Source organism: Eumetopias jubatus, unplaced genomic scaffold (assembly GCF_037043125.1).
Source record: "Eumetopias jubatus isolate StellerSeaLion01/CBP00866 unplaced genomic scaffold, mEumJub1_p1.0 scaffold_9, whole genome shotgun sequence".
Lineage (NCBI taxonomy): Eukaryota > Metazoa > Chordata > Mammalia > Carnivora > Otariidae > Eumetopias > Eumetopias jubatus.
The window spans coordinates 137,486,367-137,510,474 of record NW_028274815.1 but is presented as its reverse complement, the minus strand read 5'-3'; the positions used below and the strand labels follow the sequence as shown (position 1 = coordinate 137,510,474).

The 24,108-nt window shown below is 57.4% G+C and overlaps 1 protein-coding gene across 1 annotated transcript in view; it reads right to left on the bottom strand.

Annotated features, from left to right (window-relative positions):
- The window catches only part of PHACTR3 (phosphatase and actin regulator 3), a 206,762-nt gene that overhangs the window by 79,667 nt on the left and 102,987 nt on the right, over positions 1 to 24,108 (bottom strand). Inside the window, exons 2-4 of the mRNA XM_028089174.1 lie at positions 14,860 to 15,021; positions 11,228 to 11,305; positions 4,883 to 5,065 (exon numbers count right to left, since the gene is read on the bottom strand). Coding sequence (XP_027944975.1) covers positions 4,883 to 5,065; positions 11,228 to 11,305; positions 14,860 to 15,021 — 423 coding nt within the window. The remainder of the gene's footprint in view (positions 1 to 4,882; positions 5,066 to 11,227; positions 11,306 to 14,859; positions 15,022 to 24,108) is intronic.

Below are 24,108 nucleotides of genomic sequence, written 5' to 3'. Positions count from 1 at the left end.
CAGCCAGATCTGACCTAAAGCCTGCAGTTTGCCATCCCCTCCTCTACTTCAGAAACAACCCGCATTCCGGAGCATTCTAGAAGCAGAGTGAAGGGGTATCCCCTGCTTGACGCTGTTTTGGGCTATAGAATATTATGGTTAAAAACATGTTTGGGATCAAACTCCAACTTGCTGCTTCTGGGATCTGTGGTCTTGAATAAGCAACAGCCTCTCTAGGCCTCTGCTTTCTCAGCTTAAAATAAAAAATTGGGCTGTTAATACAATGAACATAGTACATGCTTTCTGAATGCCACTTTCCTTTAATTAGCACACTCATGGGAATGAACGCCAGAGCCAGCCCCTGCCCAGCAACAAACACTGAACAGCCACTGGTCCCGTTCAAACCCAAAACAACAGATCCTTCCAGGCTTCTCAGGGAATGCTGTGTTGCTGGTGTAGCACCATCCCAATAAAACCAAGAAAAACAAAATCACCCCAAATACAAGGGTCCAAAGTCAACCCAAACCACCAAACTCAAACTGAGGGTCAAAGAAAACAATGGTCAGAATCTTTGACAGCATTTTCTTCCTAAGATGTTTGTGATGTTTGGATAGAACTCCCGCCGCTCCCCTCCAAACGCACACAGCAGTTGTGGGCACGTGGAAGCCGCAGACCCAATTTGGGTGTTCCCACCTGGCCATGGAGCTGTCTCTCTGAAGCTGGGAGCTTCTTGACACACATATGGTCCCTCCCTCTCCCCCAGCATAGTCTGCAGAAGTCCACTATTTAAAAGAAAGCAGCTAACCCTCCAGGACACAGTGAACACCACAGCAGACGTCCACAGGGTGTGCCCGAGGACACAAGGTCATCCCATTCTGGGCCCCCGGACATTTCCAAGAATTTCCTGGGGCCAAGAAGAGAGCCCAGCACAGTAGCTGCCTAGAATCCAGCTTTCTCTGTTAGGCATTACTAACAGCACAGAGGGACGGGCCGGCCCACAAGCAGGTGGCTCCATCGGGTGCTGACGTGCAGGGTGTGGGGGCAAGAATGGCAGAACAGCGTTCGATCACAGCTGGTCACCCCGAGCTCCGCATCGGGCCCTGCAGACCTGGGACCCCATCGTGCTTTAACTACAGCAGCCCCCCTTCATCTTTAGGGGATACATTCCAAGACCGCCATGGATGCCTGGAACCATGGAGAACGCTGAACCTGACAGGTCTTGGGTCTTTTCCTCTAGATGCCCGCCTAAGACACATGCAATTCATAGATTTGGCCCAGGAAGAGATTAACAGTAACTTGTAGAACAGAACAATGATAACCACATCCTGTAATAAAGGTTCTGTGAATGTGGTCGCGCTCTCAAAAGATCTTACTGGACTGTATTCACCCTTCTTGTAATGGGCGAGGATATGAGCCTATGTGAGATGTAGTGAGGGGAGGGGCACAGGCCTGGGGCTGACCACTAGGTTACTGTCCACCTACTGACCGCACATCAGGAGGAGACGCATCTGCTTCCACACAGCGGCTGATGGGGGAGGGGGGGCTGAAACCACAGAAAGCGAGGCCACGGATGGGGGTGGGGGCCACTGCATTCACCACATAAGGATGAAGCCCAAAGCAGGTCACCCCCGTGGCAGCACAGAGGTGGCTCCGCAGACCAGATTCCTGACCTTCACAGAAGGGGCCGGGCAAGGGCGGACAGGTGAGGCCATGTGGGGGGCAGCCAGTGGCCATGGCTCTGAGGGAACACCAGCTCGGGGGGAAAGGGGGATGACACGTTGATGGCTGGAAAGAAGCTGGCTGCACACGAAGATTTAGGTGAAATCTCCTCGTTTTTAAATGTTGACTTGCAATTATTTTTAAGCAGGGAGTTTAAAGTCTGTTAGATTTTAATGTGCTCCCTCCCCAAGGGGTTTTGCTCAAGCCCAGGCTTCTCCAACAGAGACCTGGGCCCCAGGGGTGGCCAGTGTTCCTGGGGCAGAACTCCAGGCCTACAGGGCTGCCAGAGACCCTGGTGGTGGCCTTCCCCTGCCCACCCCCCCCACCGCCCCGCTCAGTAGCAAAACGCAGGTGGACTCACATCCCCAAACATGCATGCTGACAGAGGCAGGAGTCTGGGGCATCTGCAGGCAGCTGAATCCTGCGTGTCACATGCCTTTGTCCCCAAGAGAGGCTTTTACTGTGAAGACGGAGTACTTGGGGTGTGTCAGGACGGAGTTAGGGGATTCCTGGGGATTCCATAATTTTAGCAACTCTGAGAGGTGGGGGTGGCATTATCCTCATTTATAGTTGACAACACAAGCTCAGAGAGATTGAGTGACTTAACCACTGTCACACAGCTTAGTTGAGCATTCAGCCGTGTCTCAAACCCGGGTTGGCCTGCTATCAAACACATTGCCCGAATTCCCTAACTCCATACCTTGGGTTAAATGAGCTAGCATATGTGTAGTGCTTAGAATGGAACCCTGCACACAACCTGTCTCCGTTAGAGATTTCAGACTGTTTTCCGTGTTCCTGGCCTTTGTTTGCTGTGTTTTCTTCTACGTGAACAAGTTTTTCATTTAAACTTGTTTATTAGGAGAACAGCCCTTCACTACCCTCCATGAGAAACCCGTTCCCCTTGTGCTAATGAGAACAAACACCACCGTTAAAAAGTTTTCTAGTGAGTCGCCACATGCCACCTACGTGAACTCTTCTACCCTAGGGACACAGGACCCCACTGAGGGCAGGGACGCGGAGTGCAGCTCGAGGAGGACATTGTCACGGCCCCACATAGACCAGGCCTGGTGGTCTGGCTCACTCCCCAGGCCTGCTGCCCCTCGCACAGGGCGCATCCACGGCCGCCCCCCCCCCCCCGGGGGTTCTAGCGGGGCCTTCAGCTCCTCTTTCTCCATCTCACCCTGGCTCTGGCCACACATACAAACCGTTCATCCCATGGAAGTCCTGTGGTCTGCCCTGCTCCCTGGCTAACCACAGCCCACCGAAACCCAGCCTGCGGGCTGCTTCTGCCAGTATGGTTTGTGGGCACATAGCCACGTGCTTTTGTTTGCACATCTTCTGTGGCTGCTCCCAGGCTACACGGAGGAGGGACGTGGTTTCATCAGGAACCTTCTGACAGAAAGGCAACCATAGTTAAGTGGCCCTGTGCAGAAGCAGCTTGTGGACCCTGATTTCAGTCTTTGCAAAAGTTCTTCCCCTATCGGGGAAGCTCTTTCCCTCCCTCTCTGCCTGGCCAATGCTATTCATCCCTGGGCTGCCCCAGCTCCCAGGCTCAGGGAGGAGCCCCATGTGCATGCCCACCATCATGGACTTCGCTGAAGAGGGTCGGCAGGTTTGCTCACCTCCTCCCATCACTCTGGAGGACGAGACCCAGACATGTTTGCCATTATGACCCCCCGACCAATAGTACATCCTGCCCAGGAGAAAATCCTTAATACAAACCTGTGGTCTCCATAAACCAACTCTGCTCTCAGGAATTCTACCCCTCCACCAAGCATGCAAAGAAAGAGAGCACCTGAGGTTGGGGAGGGGGGAGGCAAGGGCAACAGGTATAGTCCTCCAAGCTGAGCAGGCAGAAGGAACCAGCCACGGAGAAGTGCCCGGCCCCAGCGGCGAGCCCTGCAGAGCGGGAGGCTCCGTGGCCAAGGGCAGGGCTCGCCTGCAAGGACCCCAGGTGGAAACACACCAACTACCACCCTGACGGAGTCTGGTGTCTGGGGACACCGGGACTGTCCCAAGGGTCACAACCCTTCAGACCCCAAACTCCTACTTCACGCTGGGGTGAAACCGGAGAAGCGCAGCCACCCCCAGGATGGGCAAAGCAGACCTCTCGGCAGGGGCCTGCCGACCCTGGAGGGGTTTCACTGGCCAGGGCCGCTGGTAAAACACGGAGCCATGAGCCTTGTTGGCAGAAGGAGGCCGCAGAGACCAGATGCCTACCTGGCTCTGAAGCCAAAGAACCCGGCGGGCCCGTGCACAGGGCCTGGACTTCCAGCCTCCCACACGTGTGGAGACCGCCCAGCTTCAGTCCCCACACTGTGCCTGACATATTTTTGGCTGGCTACTTTACGAGGGAAAAATGCTTCCAGCTTGACAGTGAGGTCCCCCTGAGTATTTCTATAAAAACGCTGCTAATGGGTCCGAAAAAGAGGGGGTAGATATTTCAAAGCACCCAGGGACTCATTTGATGGGTTCATGTCTTCCTTTTCTCTCCACCTTTTTCCTCAGCCAGCACCTGTCCTGGTCTAGTCAATTAAAACCACCACCACGAACCCCACCGTCCCCAGTGATAACCCAGTGCAGCTCCTCCTGCCTTTGAACAACCCTGAATACGAAGGACTGCTGTTCCCATTTCCCAGAGGCTGGAAATGAGGCTTTGAGCAGCACACCCAGCATGCCCCACGGAGACGCGGTGAGGAGAGCCCGGCACGCAAGGAGCGAGGCATTCGGCAGCCCTGCCAGCACCCCGAGGCTCCAGGTGCCGTGTGGCAGGCACGGAGGCCAGGCTCCATGGAGGAGGCAGCCCTCTGCTGAGGATTTAGGCCACTGGGAAGGTCCCTCTCCCTCGTCCTGCCCCACAGTCTTGGGCTCAACTAAGATGCTCCCACTGGACACTGGCTCCCTTGGAGAGCATTTTCCCGCTCAGAGGTTCCCAGCAGCAAGCAACCGCATCCCAGGAAGAATGTATATGGGGAGGCCACCTGTGAATGTCTTCAAGCACCGACACCTCTGGGCTGTGCCAGGCTTGGGAAGAACAGTAGAGAAAAATGCTCTGGCAAATGTTGAAACCCAACCACAGGGCCGAGCACGGCAGGGCCTGGAGCCCAGAATGCTACCCAGGGGGCCACCCAGGCCAACGGCTGTCCTGACAGCAGCTCAGCCCTGCATGGTCTATGGCCAGTACCTGCGTCTTCAGAATGGGAGTCCGAGGACACCGGCTCGTCCAGGGAAGACTGGTCTGGCCCAGTGGCCAGAGGGCTTCCGGGCAGGGCTTCTTGTGAAGTCAGCGTCTCCTGCTTGGGGGTGGAGGGCTCGCTCTGTGCGGCCCGGGGCCCTCCATCAGGGCTGCAGGCTTTGCTTTCAGCATCTGCAAGGAAAGCCAGCCGTCAGCCGAGCCCACACCTCCCTTCCTACATGCTTTCACTCGTGTAAGGGGCCTTCCTGGGAAGCGAGCCACCCCAGGCCCCGGCATGGTACCCCCATGTCTCTTCCCCACACCTCCCGGGACTCCCTCTCCACATCCAGGCTTCCTAAGGAGGCCCAGGCACTGTCACGCCCCCAGTCCCCTGGTCTGTCCACTGCCTGCCTGTGGGAGACTGGCCAAAGCCTCCACCCACATCGGTACCCCCGTTCCCATGCTGGCCTCCGCCCTCTGGCTTGCTTTGGCCAATGGGGCCATGAAGCAGCAATGCCTTCAAAAGTGCCCGCACGCTCCCACAATCGAGCCGCCGCCTGTCCTCGCTGCCGGGACGCGCCAGGCCAGCAGGCTGGGGATGGAGCTGCTCCCGTCCGGCCAGCAGAGGCCAGCCCCAGATGGGCCCACACATGCCGACGGCTGTCTGCCCCGAGGTGCTGTAGGTGTTATGGAACATTCTCGTGGCTACAGGTAACCAATCTGCTCCCGCGCCCACCATTCCACCATTGGTCCCCTGGCACGCAAACCGTTCTCCACCGCCCACGGTGTGCCTGGGCCTGCATCCACCCCCGGGAGAAGGCGAGGAATAAGAAGAGTCAATCCCTGCCCCCAGCTGGCTCAAGCTCTGAGGCACTGCAAGCCAAGGACTGAGGGGGCTCAGAGCAGGGAGTCCCTGGGTGTAGACAGGTGGCCTTCTCCGAAGAAATGACCCCAGGCTCCCAGCAGGGCTGAGAGGAGGACTCAGTGCCTCCCCTTGCTTGGGGCTCAGTTGCTGGAAACTTTGAGGGTCTGGCCTATGATGGATTGATCATCTCCAGTGTCCTATTTTACCGAAGAGGGGCTTGGTGCTCAGGGGCATAACTGGTCCCGTCCCATGGCCACCAGATGGCAGGTCTGGGCTTGGAGACACAGACAGCTGATAACAATCACCACTTCCAAGATGCAGAGCACAGACCAGCACGTGGAACACCCCCACGCCCCACTCAGATGCCACATCCCGTGCACAAGGCCACCCTGCACAGAGCAGCATCGTAGGGTCACCAGCCTGGCTCAGGACCACTGCCTCCCATCACTGTGGGGCATGGGGGGTCGATCTCAGAGTTCCCTTCACCCAGGCCAGTCTCAAGCCCCACCTGCTGCCCTCCGGTCCTCCAGCAACATCCCTTTCACCCCAGAAGTGGACTGGTTGGACGAGAAGTAGAAGGTCAACCTCCCCATGGGCCCCATCCCACGGCAGACCTCTCTGGCGTCCACTTCCTCACCTCGGAGACGGGGAGAATGGCATGGCATCACTACGTGCTTCCTGGCACCCATGTGGCAATTAAATGTGTTTATCTACACAACACGCCAAGCAGAAAGGAGGCCATGTGCTTGCAATCATCCTTACTACTACTGATGAACTCTGACGAGCAGGACAGACGGCCCGGCCCCTTGGCTGGGCGCAGGTGCCCAGGTGAAAGCCACAGGCTTCCTCGGCGGAGCCCTCACCGCACCCAGGACGTGGGCCCAGCCCACGGCGCGTGACCCCACAGGGATGGAAGTGGTCACCATGGCCCAGCACGCCCCCCAGGGCCACAGCCCTCTCCCCAGGAAGGGCAGAAAGGTCAGCCAGGCTGGAAGTCTGGAGATCTGGGGCTGGGAAGAGCTCATCTCTGCAGCCGTGTCCCCTGACCAGAGGGTCCTGAGGAGGGTTCAGCAACCTTTCCCAACAAAGAAACAGAAGGCCAGTATTTTAGACTTTGTGGGCCACATGCCATCTGGCCCATACTGCATAGTCTTTTTTTTTTTTTTTTTTTTTTACAAAAAACACTTTAAAGTTTAATAACCATTACTCAGCCCAAGGGCCTTCCAAAAACTGGTCCTGGGCCAGGAACAACCTGCAGACTTGCATTATGGTTCGTCAACGAACCCCGACCCAGGAAAAGACCCAGATGCCAGCCAGGAGAACACACCCAGTGGGTACAATGAAAGGTCACAAAGCTCAAGTTCAAAACCGTACTTCCTCCCACCTTTGCTCAGGACTGCTTTACACGTCCTCCCTGTATGGTTGGGACGGGCTCTGCCACTAGCTTACTTGGTCCTTGGCAACAGAGGACAGAGGACAGCCAGCCCCACCAGAGACACGGCACAGGTACCCCGCAAGCACCGTGTCAGATGAATGCACACCTTCACCAGGTGAGACTGCAACCCACCGTTTACAGAGGCGGACTCCGAATCTTAGAAAGGAGAGGCCATTTGCTGCCAGTGACGGACACCACCCCCCCATCATCATCACCAACAATACAGTGGTCAGAACACTGAACCTGGAGGGCCCAATGGTCTGCAGCCTGCCACCGGCTCGGCAGAGGCTCCACCAGATAGGCCGTCGGAGCATCCTCCACCCGCGTCCCAGCTCAGTGCACCTGTAGGACTCTTCTGGACCATGCTCAGAGCCCCCGTTCACAATCATGTTCAATGAAAAGTTACAGTTCCCAAAATAGCGCTGGTGGCAGGGCGGTTGCTAAGGAACACTGGCTGGGGCGGGGGGAGCTGTGGGTGGCTGTCCCCTGTGCCTCACTGTTCAGCCAGCCCTCCCTCCAGGCCGATCTCCATCGGATGCCCATCCTCCCTGAGGGCTGTGGGGGGAGCACACAGCGGAGCACCTAGGTTACACGGAGCAGCCGCGGTGACCGGGAACATGCCGCAGACACGCACACACTGCCCCCGGCATGCCTGCCACACAGAAGCCACACGCACTTGATTTGTCACTCTCCACCCCCACCCCCTCCAGGAAGGAAACCTCGTGCCTCTCAGGTCAGCAAACACAACACCAGGGGGACAGCGATCTCTTCTATCCCATGGTAGAGGACGAAATTCCTTCAGTTAAGAGAACGCCAGGCAGACACCTTCGGGAAGATGGAGGAATGCGCAGGCTCCTTACTTGCTGCCTTTGGGTGAGGACGGAGTGGAGGGGCCGGTGGGGCACTGCCTTGCCCCCACCTGTCACTGCTGGATCAGAGGAGTGTGACCAAAGCAGGGAAGACAGAGTGGGGGAGGGGTCACCTCCTCCCGCCCCACCCACACCTGGTCCAGGTCCCATGTCTCTTAATAGCACCCACAGGTCCTTCCCAGGTTCCGGCAGATGACCAAACTTCCCAGAACAAGAAGAGGGGTGGGTCAGGCTAGTTCATAAAATGCTTGGGTTCATAGGATCACAAAACAACACCCCCAGAGAGGGACATAGGCTTGCCGCCCCCCCCCCCCCCCCGGGACTCTCTCCTGCCGGCCAAGCCCCGGAGCCAGCTCGCACCGTCATGCTGCTCAGCTTTGTGGGCAAACTCCCAGGTGACAGACATGGGTGGGGGGGGGGGGCGGCAAGCATGCATGTGGGTTTGTCCTGGCCAAGGAAGCTCAAGTGTGAGGTCGGGGGCAGCTCTGCAGGGTCTGTGCCCGAGCCCGTGGGGGCCTCTCTGGGCCCCACGGTCACGGTCACCCACACCCCCCAGCCAGGTGCCTACTGGGCGTGAAGTCCTGGGGACAGCCCTGGGCACAGGCTCGGTAGCACGGCCGGCCGCAGGAGGTGCTCCGGCTGCAGACACGTGCCTGGCTGAGAACAGGTGGTGGCAGACCAGGAGTCCATTCAAACCCAGGAGGGACTCACCCCTGCACCTGCACCAGACAAAGGCCATGGGAGGGGAGGGGAGGGGGCTCACAGCTCAGCTCCCAACCCAGAGCCAGGAGGGGGCTCCACACCCCCACCAAGGATTCCTAGCAATGAGCAGGAATGCTGGTTAATCCAACACCAGGATGAATGAGGGGACGCACATGGCCTGGCTGGGGCTGGCCTTCACCCCCAGCGGGAAAAGGCATTTTCTAAGCAAGCGCATGGCAAAACACCAGTGCGGGGCGGCCTTTACCCCAGGGGCCTGCTGCCAAACACCATCTTAGATCCCGTTGTCCCTGCACTCAGGGGAGGGCACACAGGCAGGAAAGAGTTCCACAGAACAAGAGCACGTCCCCCTCCTCTCCCTGACCCCAGACCCCTTCCCAGAAGCACCCTACTACCCTGCTGCTAACACGTCACCCTCAGCAACTCCCCCGGCAGGCTCGCTGCAGACCCACTCAGCCCACACCCCTGTACTGCCCTGGGCTTGTCACCCAGCAGCTTCTGGGGGGTGCAGGGAAGATACCAGGCTCTGTCGGACCCGGGGCCCCCTCCCCCTTTCCAGTAACCCTGCACCTCTCCCACCTTCTCCCCTTCCTCCGTGGGGCTCTGCTTACGCTGCTCCTCCCGGCTGGAAGATGCGCACCACCTCCCCGCACTCTCTGCTTCTCAACTTTGATGTCACCAAAGCTGGAGGCAGCTGGGGAGGTTTATAAAGCACAGGTGCCTGGGTCCCGCCCCCAGAGTGTTTAATTGACACGCTCCCCAGGTGATGCCAGTGTGCAGCAGGCTCTGAGAACCAGCCTGTTCTCCTTTGCCCTGGGGCCCCACTGAGACATCACGCCCTACCCCTGCCCAGGCCGGGACCCCATGTCTCGTTGTCCGGATGCTCAGCTCCGCTGTGACTTTCTGTTGCTCTGTGGGATTATCTACTATGGCATCAGTCTGTGAGCGCATTTCCAACTCTTGGGGAAGGATGCTGTTTGTTGGACCCACCTGGTTTCCGGCTCATAATCACTCAGCAAGACAGAGTGTGATCTAACGTGGGGGTTGGCAAATGACACGCTGGGAGCCAAAGCCAGACACCGCCTGCTCCGTGTGGCCCGTCAGTCCATCAGACAATGTCTTTAACAAAGGCTCAGAGTTGAGGAAAAGCAGAGCCCCCCTTCCATTCTGCACCCACCCCTTTATTCTTCCGACAGGAATCAAATCCACACCTCTGTTCCCTCTTCATTCACCAGCGATGGTACTGTCTGTAAGGATGATAAACAGGCCTTTAATGTTGTTCTCATCTTCCCCGCCCCTCCCCAAGGTCCAAAGGGAGGTTTGTTGGCAACATATTCAAAATGCAGAGTTTGGAGCTGCGTTTTCCCATCCCGACTAAAACAGTCCGAATTTCCATCAGCAATGACACTCCCCGAAACCTGAGGGTCAGACTTTCAAGACCAGAGCACCACAGCACCAGGGACCAAGCGCCCCATTCACACGCAAAGTTCCATCACCCAGAGTAAGCACTTTCGTGCCTGGTTTCCCAGGAACACGGCATCATCGAAGCCCTTCCCCCTGCAGCTGAAGACAAGGAAGGAGAGCAGAGACCACCATGGGTTTGAGAGAGGCCAGAGGCAGAGCCTGTTACACATCGGGGTACCCCGGCTTCCCTAGTCCTGAGACCTGGGCCAAACCACACAAGCACTGGACACGGAGACAGGAGTTCCACAGGCTCGCACAGCCTTGGGGAATTGACGCCACGAGGCCAGGCCCCCCAGTCGGGAGGCAAGAGCGTGGCTGGGCTGTGGAGAGAGCTCCCGGCCGCGGCGAGGTCCGCCGACACCGGAGTCTCCGGAAGGACGAAGCACGGAAGGTGTGCATCAGGACCCGAGTCTGTGCCTCATCGTCACCGAGAGCACAAGACCAGGGAGGGAGCTCCAGAACTTTGTGAATGAACGGCGAGCGGTAACAGCCAGTGTCAGCCATGGGCAGACACCCCCGTGGTGAGACCTCCAGAGCAGAGTATGGACGGCGGCTGGGCCCTGGGATGCATGACCCCGGAGTGGCCCCTCCTGGACCCTCACGTTCCTCATCTGCAGAGTGGGGTCAGCACGGCCGGGGGGCTGGGGGTGCAGGGAAGGGGTGAGGCGGGTCAGCGCCCAGAATACCATCAATACTTCCCAAGGGGTGACAGGGTACTGGGCCGCGTGAGTCAAAATAACCTGCCCGAATTGGGGGTCATGGCCAACAAGGAGGCCAACACCACCAGCTCGGGGGACGCAGGACAGAGCGCCAGCCCGCCCCGTCACCTGACAGGTGACTGCTCTCAGCTCCATGCCCTGTGCACAGGTGGCCCGGAACCTCAGGATGGGCCAACGGGGAACAGCCACTGACGAGGCCTCCTTGGGCCCAGCCCCTGCACCTGGACATTGGGCGCCCCTGATCACTGCTCCGCCCTCAACGGGCCTCCGGGCCCCACTTACCCCGCTCCATCATTTCCAGCAGACCCTTCTTGATGAGCTCCTCCCGACCTTGCCTGCCGGCCATCTTCTTCTCCAGCGCTGCACAACACAAACATGCTGGTGAGTCAAGGGCACCACGGCCTGCCTGCACGCCCTGCTTACAACAGGGGCCTGCGGGGTTGGGGGCCATGGTGGGGAGGCGGGGGCTTGTCCAGGAATCCCAAGCTTTCCTACCATGGGGTCTGCCGAGCGTTGCACAGACGCACACCGAAGGAAGCCCATTCGGCGGACTACTTAAGGCAATAATTTCTGTGATTCATCTGAAAAGCGACGCCTCGGATAACCTTCCCTTCCCTAAGCTGACTTCCTGTCCATTCCTACCCTTTGCCAAATGCTCCTTAATGTCCCCACCTAGGACCGCATCTTCTCTCTGCCCCCAACACCCTGGGGCACTTCTCTGCGGGTCCTGTTCTCTTTAGCTCACTACATCCTGATGGCTCTTGGGGTCTGTCCACAGAATGGTCCTCTGTGTCACTGCCCCACCAGAGGTGCCTCCGATAAAAACCCCAGCTTCAAGCTTTCAAAGAAGTCACCGAACAGAGAGGGAGGGGCCAGCCTCCCCCACCCCAGACCCCACGGTTCCAGTTCTCCTCAAATCCTCCTCAGAACAGCCTTCCCGCTGGGCAGCTCACCCCAGACTCGAAGCAGGGGCCTCGCTCTGCTGGACAGCTTCTTTTCTTTATCTGTCCAGAAAACGATTTGCCTATACTAGAACTCGGTTTCCAAATACCACCCCATGCAATACCTTGGACCCCATTACAAACATGTAATGGCAATGAAGTTATGTATTTAAAAATATTTACTGAGCACCTACTATGTGCCAAGTGCTGGGTACGCACTGGGGAGTCCCTGGGGAGCAGAACCAACTCATCCCCTCTCCCTCCAGGGCTCTAGGGGCCTCTGGGGGGGGGGGGGGAGCAGGCAGTGATAACGGGGCTGTTCTAATGATGAGAACTAATAAAGCCTTTACTGAGCACCTACTTGTAGCAGGCATGGGGGAGAAAGAAAGGTACGGCCTCTGATCATGGGCATCTACAAATGGGCAAGTGGAATGACCCAGAACCTGAGGGCGTCTGGGAAACCGGCTGTGCTGGAATGTCAGGGCTGGCTTCCCTGCGGGTGTTCACACCAAGAGCAGAGCATGAACAGGGAAAACCCAAACATCAGGAAGAAGACATTTTCAGGCAAAGGGAACATAATGTCCTTTCTTAGTCCAACTTCCAGGAGCCGGAAGCATGCAAGAAACGGAGAAACTGAACCCTGACTTGGGGAGGTGTATGTAGAGAGGCCGTCGTCCGGTCTAACAGATGGGGGTGAGCAGAACCGGGGTGGAGGTCTGAAGAACCGAGGGACCCCATGGTCCGGCCAGCCCGGGGTGATGCTCACACATAGGACGGCACCTGCCCTGACTCCTGAGCCTCCCAATGACCCAGAGAGGCAGCTGCGAGGGTCTGCTGTCCCCATCTCAGGGGACTGCCCCCCCAAGCAGGTGCCGGCTCGGGGCCCCCTTCCCAGACCGCAGCGACGGGGAGTCATCCTCGTCATGCAGCCCATGCTCACCCTTCCTGAGCCACTGTTGGCTTTGTTTGTCTCTTTAAATCACCTTTAGATTTACTTCCTCATGCTAACCAACAATGCCTGTGAAATCGGGGATCGATACACTGAAATAAATGACATCCCACACTTTGGGGGGAAGAATGGTTTAGTGTAAATAAACGAAAGGCAGTCCTGTTCCTCAGATTTCCAAATGCCTGATAAAGGGCCCCCCCCCCAGGTGGGGCTCCCACAGGTATTAACCTGCAGACTTCAGTGCACCTGTAGGGACCCCCAGCATCCTGATGAACTTACAGGTCGCTCCCCTGTAGCACGGTGCTGAGGGGGCCTGGGGTGTGGAGTCCCGCAGATGCACAGCTCCACATTCCAATTCTACGAACCAGAGCACATCAGGGGCTCCCGAGGTCACAGAGGTCACCGTGCCCCGGCCCCCTGTGCCTTCCCCAACTCAGTGCCTTTGCATTCCCTCTGCTACGATGCTGTTCCCTGATTTTCTCAAGGGGCCAGTTACACCTGGGCTCAACAGTGTTCCTCACCTGAAACTTCTCAGATCATCCAGCCCAAAGTGAGACCCAGCTCCTCACGCCTCCTCCCCAGCACCTGCTCAGCTCCTCTGCGGCCCTGCCAGAGCCGTGATGTCTCCCGGGCTTGTGCACACGCTCCCTGGCCTGTCGCCCCCATCCCCACTGGGCAGAATGCTCTAAGTGCGCAGGGCCCGCGCCCCCCATCTACTCTGTGTGGGGCACACAGCAGGTGCTCAGGATTCCTGCAGTGACACTGATCTGCTTTCATTCTCCACATGGAGGACTGGTCAATCAGCTTCTTGGGGGGTTAAGAAATCATTCCTAAAACATATAACAAGTGTGACTGGAGGGCCTGCTGCTGTTAGCAGCCCCTTCCCCCCGCCCCCATCGGCTCTGTCTCTGCAGTCTGCAGGGCTCTGAGGCTGCACAGGAGACCGGGGCCCCGGGGACCGCTAGGGAGAGCAGCCTGAGATCAGCACTTCCCAGGCTGGTCCCCAAGGCCTAGACTGATTCCACGTGCACGGCTCCCTCACTAATGGTCTCCAGCCGTAGCTAACAGTATACCGCTCAGCAGTGTGGCCCAGGGGGAGCTGAGATGTGGTCTCCCCTGGGGTTTGCTTCTCGGAGCACCGACCTCCTTCCCCTTCACCAAGGACACCCTGTCATCCGGAGCCAGACTGGAGCCAGGCTGCCAGGGCTCACACCCCAGCTCTGGGGCCTGCTGGCTGCTCAAACCTGGGCCTGGCTCCCCCTACACCAAGCCTGCTGCCCCTCCCCAAGATGGGCGGGGTCCCAGGAAGAGCGCTAGCCCATGGGTTGGCCCTGAGTGTTCACTTGGTCACTACTTGCCATCACGGCCAGCAATGGTGTTGTCACCGCATCTGTCGTCCAGGGTCCCGGCCATAGTTCCTGGTGTGGATGCGAGGGGGCAGGGGCAACGGTACAACCCGCCGCAACCCAACCTCCCACAGAGCTGGGACTGGCAGGGTGTAAGGATGCAGCCCGAGGTGAGTGAGGGAAGGAAGCTTCTGGGTCCTCTGGTGGGAGGGCGTTGGGGTGGGAGGGCCTGATAACCAGCCTCTGCAGGAAGAGCTTAGGAGCTGGAGACGGCTGGCTCTGGTTTCCAGTAAGAGGGGAAGCCTCCAGGAATCCAGGCCAAGATGAGGGCCCGGACCCTCCCAGTCACACGCAGGTGGCTCCTGGGGAGGGCAGGCCCTGGCGTTCTCAGTGTGGTCAGCAAGAACAGCTTGGCCCAAGCCAGCCTCCCCGCCCCGGCCTGCAGGGACTCTGAGACTACATCAGCAAGGTCCCGGTGACTTGTGTCCCGTGGGTCTGGGCGGTGAATGGGTTGCAGGTGTGCCTGGTGCTGACCTGCCCCAGCCAGAAGAAGGCTGAGCAGCTCCTGCCGTCAGGGCCCACAGAGCTCAGCTGGCCCTCCAGTGGGGGCTGGGGAGACAACATCAGCATGGAGAAGCACGGTGACCGGGGCACCAGCTCCCTCACCCCCATGCTCACCGGACGTCGTCTGCTTCAGTTTTTCGTTTTTCTTCTTCCTCCATTTCCAGGGTTTGAAGATCCTGCCCAGGGTGGCCAGTTTGCTATTCCTCCTCACCGGGGGAGTTCGGATCCCTGAGACCAGATATTCGGAGCGCGCTGGGGGGGCTTGGTCCATCTCATCTGGGAGGGGAACATTGAGGAAGGGCTCACATGATCACCAATCCTACATGACTCCATGGCCGGGGGGTTGCTGAGGTGCCTCCGCTCCCCCAAGGGGCCACCAGTGACTCTCCAAAGCCTGGGGCTCATTCCCATGGGCAAGTGCCCACAGGTAGTATGTACCAGCACCTGAGTTCATGTGCTCGCTTCTATGGAAGCCCTCCCCGCCAGAACCCTTCTATGGCCTACTGGAAGCCCTCCCCCAACTTTGCATTTGGCCACAGCAATCTGAAGACTTCTCAAATTCCCCATGAAATCTCTCCCACCCCAGGACCTTTGCCCAAGCTATGCCCTTCGCCTGTGCTGTTCTCCTCGGCTTCTTTGCCCTGGAAACTTCAGCCACTAGGCTAAATTTGACTTTCTCTGCAAGTCTCCACCTTCTCCTGTCCCAGACAAGGTTCAGAGCCTTGCCCTCTGCTCCTGAAGCTACCTGTACAGGTATCAAGGAGCAGCAATGGTCCCTGGGTGCCTGCCCTCTAGCTCAGCTGTCAGCTCTCTGTCTCGGACCTCAGCACAGGCTTGGCCATGCTCCTCGCTGAAGAGCCATGGAAGGAGTCCGTCCATGAATGGTCCAAGGAAAGTAGCTCTCCTTTGGATCCTTTGTTCAGAAAACTAGGCCATTTTTGCACTCTGTGGGACACACACAGATGGACATCCAAGGACACTCAAGGTGCTGTTTGTCACACACAGGAGACTGGTATCATCGACAGGCCACTGGCTAAGTCACTGATCATCCCTCCCCTCTGTGACCTGTGTACAGACATGGAAGGAAATAAAGCAGATAGGCAACTTGGCCAAGATCGATTGCTAGGTCAAGAAAATCACGCACAATCACACAGCATATGCCAGCAACGTGCGTAAGGGGGTCATGTCCCTGCGCATGCTCTTAAGCGCAGAGAACACATCTGTGGGGCCCTCAAGCCACGGGGGACACGCGCTACTGGGGAGCCTGGGAGAGAGGAAGACATGAGCTTCACCACTGGCCCTTCAGGAGTTTACGATGTGTTCATGTTTAAAGAAAGAAGATTTGTTAGAATAGAAAACAATGCAATGGACAAGACCGAGAAATCAGAGAGCCACGTGAGAGGGACAAGTGTTGCTTCCACGGCTCACCAGGACCCCCATCCGCTGAGTGAAACTCAGACCAGAGCTCAGGCCAGTGCCGGGAGGATGGAGAAATAAGCTTCAGTTGACCCAAACCCCTCCTGGGACAGGGAAGGGACCTTTCTTCTGGCAATGATGAGGCTCCAAGTGCCCTAGTTTTAATCTCTCCATAGCCCTTGGGCGCATGTTCACAGACCCACCAGTGCTCCCAAGCATGGTTGCTGGCACACGTGCCCAACCTTGGCCAGGGCCCTCCATGCACACATGTACACACATGCTGCACAGCACACACTTAGCTCCACACCCAGTGGGTTAATTCACCTCACTGCTACCCACAGGCAGGGCGGGGAGCCCGAGTTTATACAGAGCTGAAAGGCCCCAGAGGGACACGAAGATGCTGGCAGAGCAGGGCTGGAGTGAGGGGATCTCAGGAGGGTTTTCAGCAGAAGGAGGCCACCAGAGGGGCCAGGCCCTGCGATGGGCTGGTTGCCGTCAAATCTAGCTCAGTGCCCCACGTGATGGGCGCCCCAGGGACATGCAGCCCTGGCGAGGAGCAGCCAGGAGATCCTCAGGGTCTGACACCTGTCAGTAGCCCAGGGCTCATGGCAAGCCCCAGCCCCTCTGAGCCTCGGTTTCCACATCTGTAAAATAAAGATAATGGTCATCCCTGATGCCTAGTGTTGAAAGAAAGATCCAGGGTGACCACAGGGTGGCCGCGGAGACTGGACTCTTAGGTAAAGACATTTAATACTAGTTCATTGACAGTATGTTACAATACATGTAAAATAATATTATCTACGTTTTAAGGCTCTATAGACCCTCTGGTTAACATACCATGCTAGCATGGTGTCTCCTGTAGAAATTTCCATGGTGACTTATATTATACAAGGAACATAAGAATTATGATGGAGTGAAAGTCAGTCCCTGCTTGTCTGGGTCAGGTACTATCTTACTTCACCCTCACAGTACATCTATGAGATACAGACTGATCATATCCACCTGATAGGTGAGCACACTGAGGATCAGAGCCGTGAGCCATCTTGTTGATTCACAGAGCGAGGAAATGCTGGAGGTCGGGAAGGACCTTGAGCAGCCTGACTCCAGAGACCCCCCCCCCCTTGTATCTTCTAGGGTGACTGTAAATTTGTGTCCAGAGCAGGACACAAATGTGTGAGACACCAACAAAAGGCATAAACCAGGACCGCCCCAGCCAACCCGGGTGTGTGGTCACTCTCTCTAGCTGTTATTGTTAACTGTAGAGCGGAGACTATGTCCACAGTGGTCAACAGAGCAACCCCGTGTGGAAGAACAAGCCTAGGGGGTGCCTTGTTTGAGAAAGCAGCTTAGTTGAGCTTGTTTTCATCTGTGTCCGCAGCACCCGGCCCCCAGCGGGGGCCCAGAAAGCGAGGGCTCGGGAGGGATGTGCGGGTCATGGACCCCTCCCGCCACCGTCTATCTCCCCAGCTCCACGCCCCAGGCGCAGGATGCAGACGGATCCTTCTCTTCCCAGACGCAGTTTATTCTGTGTTATTACCCTCTCCTTCCCTTCCCACCCACGGACACCAGATGGAGCAGAACTGCTAGAGCCACATGGCCCCAGAAGGCTGCTGTCCAAGGCATTTTGGCACAAGGGGGAGAGAACTGGCCAGGTCCCCCTAAGCCTCTAGGCTGGTTTGAAGATGAAGGTGAAGATCCCCAGAGATGTGCAGGGGGATAATGGACCATTGTCATCACTTGGTTTATAACCCACAAAAGATGGGTGGCAGTTACCAGAAACACAGGGCCCACAAGATAAGCGTCTGCAGAAATCCAGAGGAAGGGGAGTCTGGACAGGACCACAGTGTCAAGGGCTTAGAGACACCACATGGACACCAGAGGAGGGCACACACATGGTTCTGAGCTTCCCAGCAGCCAAAGCAAAAAGGGGCAGCACACAGAATAAACCACAAATTAGACCCCAAATCCCACCCCGTTGGCTACCCACACCACGGTGACCCCGGTCCAGGCCACCAGCGGCTCCCCCCAGATGCCTCACAGGTGTTCTAACCGGGCCTCCCCATGGTACCCCCACCCCCTTTACAAACACAGCTCTGGTCACGTCACTTTTCTGCACATTCCCTGCCCTTTCCCTTCTCCCACAGCACAAAGTGCTGGTTGATTGCCAAGCCCGGACAGCTCCCCAGATCGGCATCCCGCGCCCACCCGCTGTGCAGTAACATTTCGGGCACGCCATGGAAACCAGTACGGTGTGGCTGTGCAGAATGCAGGTGCTACGGCCAGGCATCTGGGCTCACATCCTGGCTCTGTCGCTCACAGATCGGGGCAGACGTGCTGACCCCATCTCCTCCCTGCACCCTCGCGCCTGCCGTGGCCTTGCTGGGGAAGTGAGGGCACGGGACTTCCCACGTCCTTGCCTGGGGCTCGGCCATGTGACTCCCTGAAGTGGTGGAAGGTGGGCAGAGGGGGCAGCTATCCCCCTCCTCCCCAGCCCCTCCCCCCTCCCACCATCACTACCATCTTTATTTGAATGCCTTGACTCCCTGCTCCCCCCACCCCACCTCTGCCCCTGTTGGCTGGAGCAGGTACAGGGTCCTCACAAACAGCCTGGAGCACAGAAGGGGCTGTACCCAGTGGCTTGAACTTGACCCAAAATTCAGCAGGAGCCACTGAGGGACCTTCACCTCCATTTACCAAATATTCAACACACTGGCCCAGGACAGACACCTTCACCTGAGCAACTCCTCGGGGGGCCTGCTGTCTCCAGGGGAGCAAAGCCCAGGTGGCAACAGGCTCCGGGGACTGCACCCGGGAGGAGCTGTCCTCTCCTCCCCGCCCCCCGCCACCTCCCCCAGCGGGCCTCAGGTACAGGGCCTGGCCCAAGGACAGGAATTTCAGAAGAGACGCTGTAGCATCCAGTGAAGGATTCTTTACCGGAACCTCCAGGGCAGAGACGACGTGAATGTGTTGCTGACTATGTGCGTGGCGGTCCATGTGAGCAAGAGGTGGGTGTGCGTCCGCCCGGGCACGGTGTGGCCCCACTCACTCAAGAGTACGCAGGAGGGGCTGGGGCCCAGCGTTCTGGGCGGGCACGTCCCCGTACGTGTGTGTCCGCAGAGGGTGTGTGTCCGCAGAGGGAAGGCGGGGCTGGGTGGACGGGCCTGCAACCCTCTGTCTCCAGCCCGTGAAGTCAGCGGTGTCTCTGGGGCTCGGGAGGAACCTACTCCCCGCGCTGGGAGGCTCCAGGAGGTGCAAACACATTAGCGGATCCCTCTAGCCTCGGAACAACACAGTGGTGCTATTCCAGAGCCACCTCTGCCACCTGCGAAGCATTAGCAGTTAATTAATGAAAAATGTTTCCCCACATCTGCGTGAGGAAGTAAAACATGCCGCCACAGGGCAGGCGGGGGCCTCCCGGGGTTTTCGAAGGATGGATGGGGCAGGTGGCCAGCCCGGCTGACAGCAGACAGCTAGAGCTGAAGGGGCAGGCCCCAGCCCTCTCCTGGTCCCCTCAGGGCCACATTGTCCCCTGGAGCCCGACGCTGCCCACCTCCCCCCACCAGTGGATCCCACAGACCTGCGGCCCGGCGCTGTTCTAGAACAAGGCAGGGAAGGACACCAACGCCCCCGTGACTGAGCTCACTGGGCTACCGGGCTAATTCTCACACCTGACCCGGGGCCAGCTCCTCTCTTCATGACACCCATCCATCCTGGCTCTGATGGCTCTAGGATATCATCCTGGGGCCTTCTGTTGATGGTGGTCATCTGTCTTTCCCACCGGAACCCACGAAGCTCTGTGAGAACAGGATCTGTGGCTGTCTTGCTCACCGCGAGCCCCTGCCCGTCTCTACTGGTGCCTGGCTCCCAGCCGGTTATTAAATAAACCCATTTGGCCTGTGTATCTGGGGTGTGGCACCCCCGCGGCCGGAGCCTGGACCTGGCCCCCATCCGTCTGACTCCAAAGTCCACTCCTCAGTGAGCTGGGGCATTCCTGCTTCCTCATCTTCTATCCACGGACCTCCTGTCTCTCTCTTCCTGCCCTTGGCCTTTCCCCAAAACACGGTGGGGGCCAAGCCCCACCCGCTGATTCCTGGGTGCTGCCCGCCATGTGGCTGGCCTCGTGGGGAAGGCAGGCGCCCTCCGCATCAGACACTACAAACGCCACTTCGGGCTCGTTTCCCCCACTCATTTGCAGGCTCGTTCGTCAGGTATGGGCTGTGGCCTGCCGGGGGCCAGGGCTGCTGGGCAGGAAGCCGACCTGCTCACGGAGCAGAAGGAAGACACAAAGATAGAAGCAAGGAGGGAACTTCAGAATATGGAATGACTTATGTCAGAGGCAAACCAGAACGGACCAACACAGCAGGGCCTCTGTTTCCTTAGTGAGCCTTCCTTGCCCAAAAGAATCCATCTCCCGATACTCAGTGACCACCTTCTGAGAAAAGCACCTGCCAGATGTGAGGCAGAACAAAGAGGTGCTGGACGCCCCCTGCCCTGGTAGGGCTGCTGACCACAAAGAAAACCAAGATGCCTGGAATCACCAGGAAGAGCCAAGTCAGGAGATGATGATACCTGCAGAGGACGCAATACTTCCTGCCTGGGGGGGCGGCAGTGGGGGGCAATGAGAACTCAGAGGGTCACTGGGGGGGCAGGTAACACTTGATTTGGGCCTTGGAGTTGAATAAAGGGTGCAAATCCATCAACATGCGACAGGACGTGGTGTCTGGGCAATGGGAATTAAGGCAGGGAAACATGATCTGATGTCCCCAGTCTCTGAGGTTCAGAAGAAGGCCAGTAAAATCCCCACATAGAAAACTGAGATCCACATAGAGATGCCAACTTTCTACGGTGCCAGTTAACAACCAACACATACACACAAGCACATGCGTGCACGCAAATATACCTACCCAAGACTACCGTCTATCATCACCACCACTGACTATACATACTAGGAAGAATATAATCTCAAAGTAAGAAAGACATCTTCTAGTTAGAAGTATACTGATAAGAGAAAAAGTAGCAATGCTGTGTCGTCCTTGGTGCTCCTCACTGACCAGCGTGGGTCTGTGCACTTGAATCTGGGAGCCCTCAGCGGGAGCTCGGGGTTTCTGGAATGGGAGTGAGAGCGGAGGCTGGGGCCTGGCCAAGAAGAGCCTCGTGGGGCTGAGATGGAAGCCCTGAGGGCGGGCAGGCGCTGAGGACCAGCGCTGTGGAAAGGCCTCGAGAGTGTGGTGTGGATGGCCGGAGGCAAGAACCTGGGCTGCAGGCAGGGGGGCCTTCAGAGAGGGGACAGGCAGGGGGAGGGCGGCGAGGGCCGGCACAGAAAGGAGGGAAGGGGGGCCCCTGGGTGGCTCCGTCGTTAAGCGTCTGCCTTCGGCTCAGGTCATGATCCCAGGGTCCTGGGATTGAGCCCCGCATCGGGCTCCCCGCTCCGCGGGAGGCCTGCTTCTCCCTCTCCCACTCCCCCTGCTTGTGTTCCTGCTCTCGCTGTCTCTGTCTCTGTCAAATAAATAAATAAAATCTTTAAAAAAAAAAAAAGAGAGAGAGAGAGAGAAAGGAGGGAAGGACCCAGAGATGTTGCTGAGACAGAGTCCTCATTCAAGCCAGGAGACCCTTCAACATGGGACGTGAAGACACAGGGAAGAATCGGGAAAACCTAGATCGGCCACAGCAGTACCTCTGGGGTACTTGCTGTGCTGTCCTGAGCCCCTACCATGAACGAGCTCATTCCATTCCTATCAAGCCCCTAGAAGGCAGGTCACTATTTTCATAACCCCCATCACAAGGAGGCAAACGGAGGCAGAGAGATGGGAAATAATTTTCCCAGGTCACGCAGCGAAGGTGAGAGTACGCCCGGAAGTCAGGACATCCACTGCAAAGGCCCTCATCCTAAGCCCTGCAACAGACCACGCGGAGCAGAGGATGACGTCACCGTTATCGGGGATACGGGCTTCGGGATGAAAGCCGCCTGGAGCAGAGAGCATCGTCAGGGCAACGCAGAGCCAAGTCATGGCGTTCAGCATCAAAAGACCCCTGGCTTGTGTCCAGCCTGCAAAAGGTGTGGCTTGACATCTGTCTACAAGGAGGTGCTGGGTATTTTAAGTGACCCATCACCAGGATGGGTCTGAACCTCCAAAACCAAATTTTCAAAATGGACTTCAAGTCTCCCGGATGTGAAAGTCCTTTTGGTTTGACGTCTCCACTCCTCCTGGAAAATTCTCAAGTGACAACTGAAGAGCAGGACACATGGGGTGTAGTGATCAGTACAGGCAGAACCAGGACCACACCCAAACACCATCCCGGAAGGAGGGAGGCACTCCACGTCATCACGGCTGGGGATGGTGGCGGGGACTGGCCGCTGGGGTGGGCAGGGGGCCGGTAGGGATGCAGTAAGAAGGGTGAGTTTATTCAAAAGGGGAGAAGAACTTCCAAGGGCTGATGGCTCTCTTCCCAGAACCTCTGCAGGCTTTTCCTACTGCTCTGCCAGCCTGCCCATCAGAAGGTGCAACCGATCACAGCCCCTGGGTGGAACACCGCAGCCTCCCCGGTACAGAGGCCCCGGGCCTCCACAGCAGGCTTCCACTCCTCCCTGGGCACCCAGCACGACGCCTGCCATGTGGAGTAAGTGGACGAAGGAGAGAGTGAATTAATGCATGGATGAGAGAGCTGGCTCCTGCAGCAGGAAAACGGAAGTGGGATCAGAATGCAGGTCACTGTCACCTCCGTGCCCCTGGACAGTGGGGGATAATGACGATTCCGAAGCCACGTCCAGGCTTTGCGCTGCCTCACCCCTTCTCGCAGCTGCCACCACAAGCAGCCCTTGACACAGATGGCATCTCCTTGCTGGGCCCTGCTCGTCAGTCGAGGGGCTAAGAAACCCAAGAGCCTGGCCGGCTGAGTTTCAGAGTGAAGAGCGGCCCCCAGAATATCATGAATTGAATGGATGCTTAATTGTAGAAGAACGCAGTTTTAAATGCCCGAGGGGAGCTGCCAAATTCTTTAGCACCTCTGTTCCAAGCAAACAACCCCAGGGGGACAGGGACTACCTTTCCAGCTCCATTTTACATTTAGAAAGAGGAGGCTGGGGGCGGGACCCGTGCAGGAAGTCACACAGCTGGTAAGTGGCAGGACTGACAAGGGAGCCCAGCGGGGCATTACACCAGTGTTCCCCAACGTACGTTCCATGGGACCCTAGCATGGGAGATGCTCCGTGGATGAAGGCACGGGGGAAAACACCGTGCACACTAAAAGTCCGCCACGTGCTTTCACCACATACTATCACAGCAAACAAAGGCTCTGAGAAGTCCTGCAGTCAGCAACACTCTATTCAGCTGTTCAGCTAACCTTTCCTACACAGATGGATCAGGCCTGTTTATGCCTTGCTGCCCAGACAGCCACAACCCCACGCAGGCTGGAGCAACAATGCATTTGGAGCAGGAGACGTGAGATTAAGCAGTCTAAATGTACTCCTGCTAAGAAGTGTTCATGACAATTTATTTTTGGAATATAAAATCTTGTTCCCAATACCTGTATTGCAAAGATAATGGGGATTCTCTAAGACCTTCGCAGAAGTTGGGCCTCGAAGCTTCCCACGTCCCTGAGCGTCCTCCAGCTGCCCCAAGTCCCTCCACAGCAACAAAGCAAATACAAAGACCAGACAATGAGCACCGTCTATACCCCAACACCAGTGGAGAAATCACGGCATCACTCAAGTGGCTTCTTTCTTCCTCACGTATATTGTGGAAAAACCAGCACATCTGATGAGAAAGCCCATCTGTTTAGCATCAACCCCATAATTCTGCCAAGGGTCGCTGGCGTCTGCCAGGCATATGGCCAGTTCTCCAAGTGAAAATCAGCTCAAATCTGTAAAAATCAAGTGGGTCTGAAACGGCTGTGTGGAGTTTGGAACCAGCAATTAAAGCATGAGGAGGATGGGATCAGGGAGGGAGA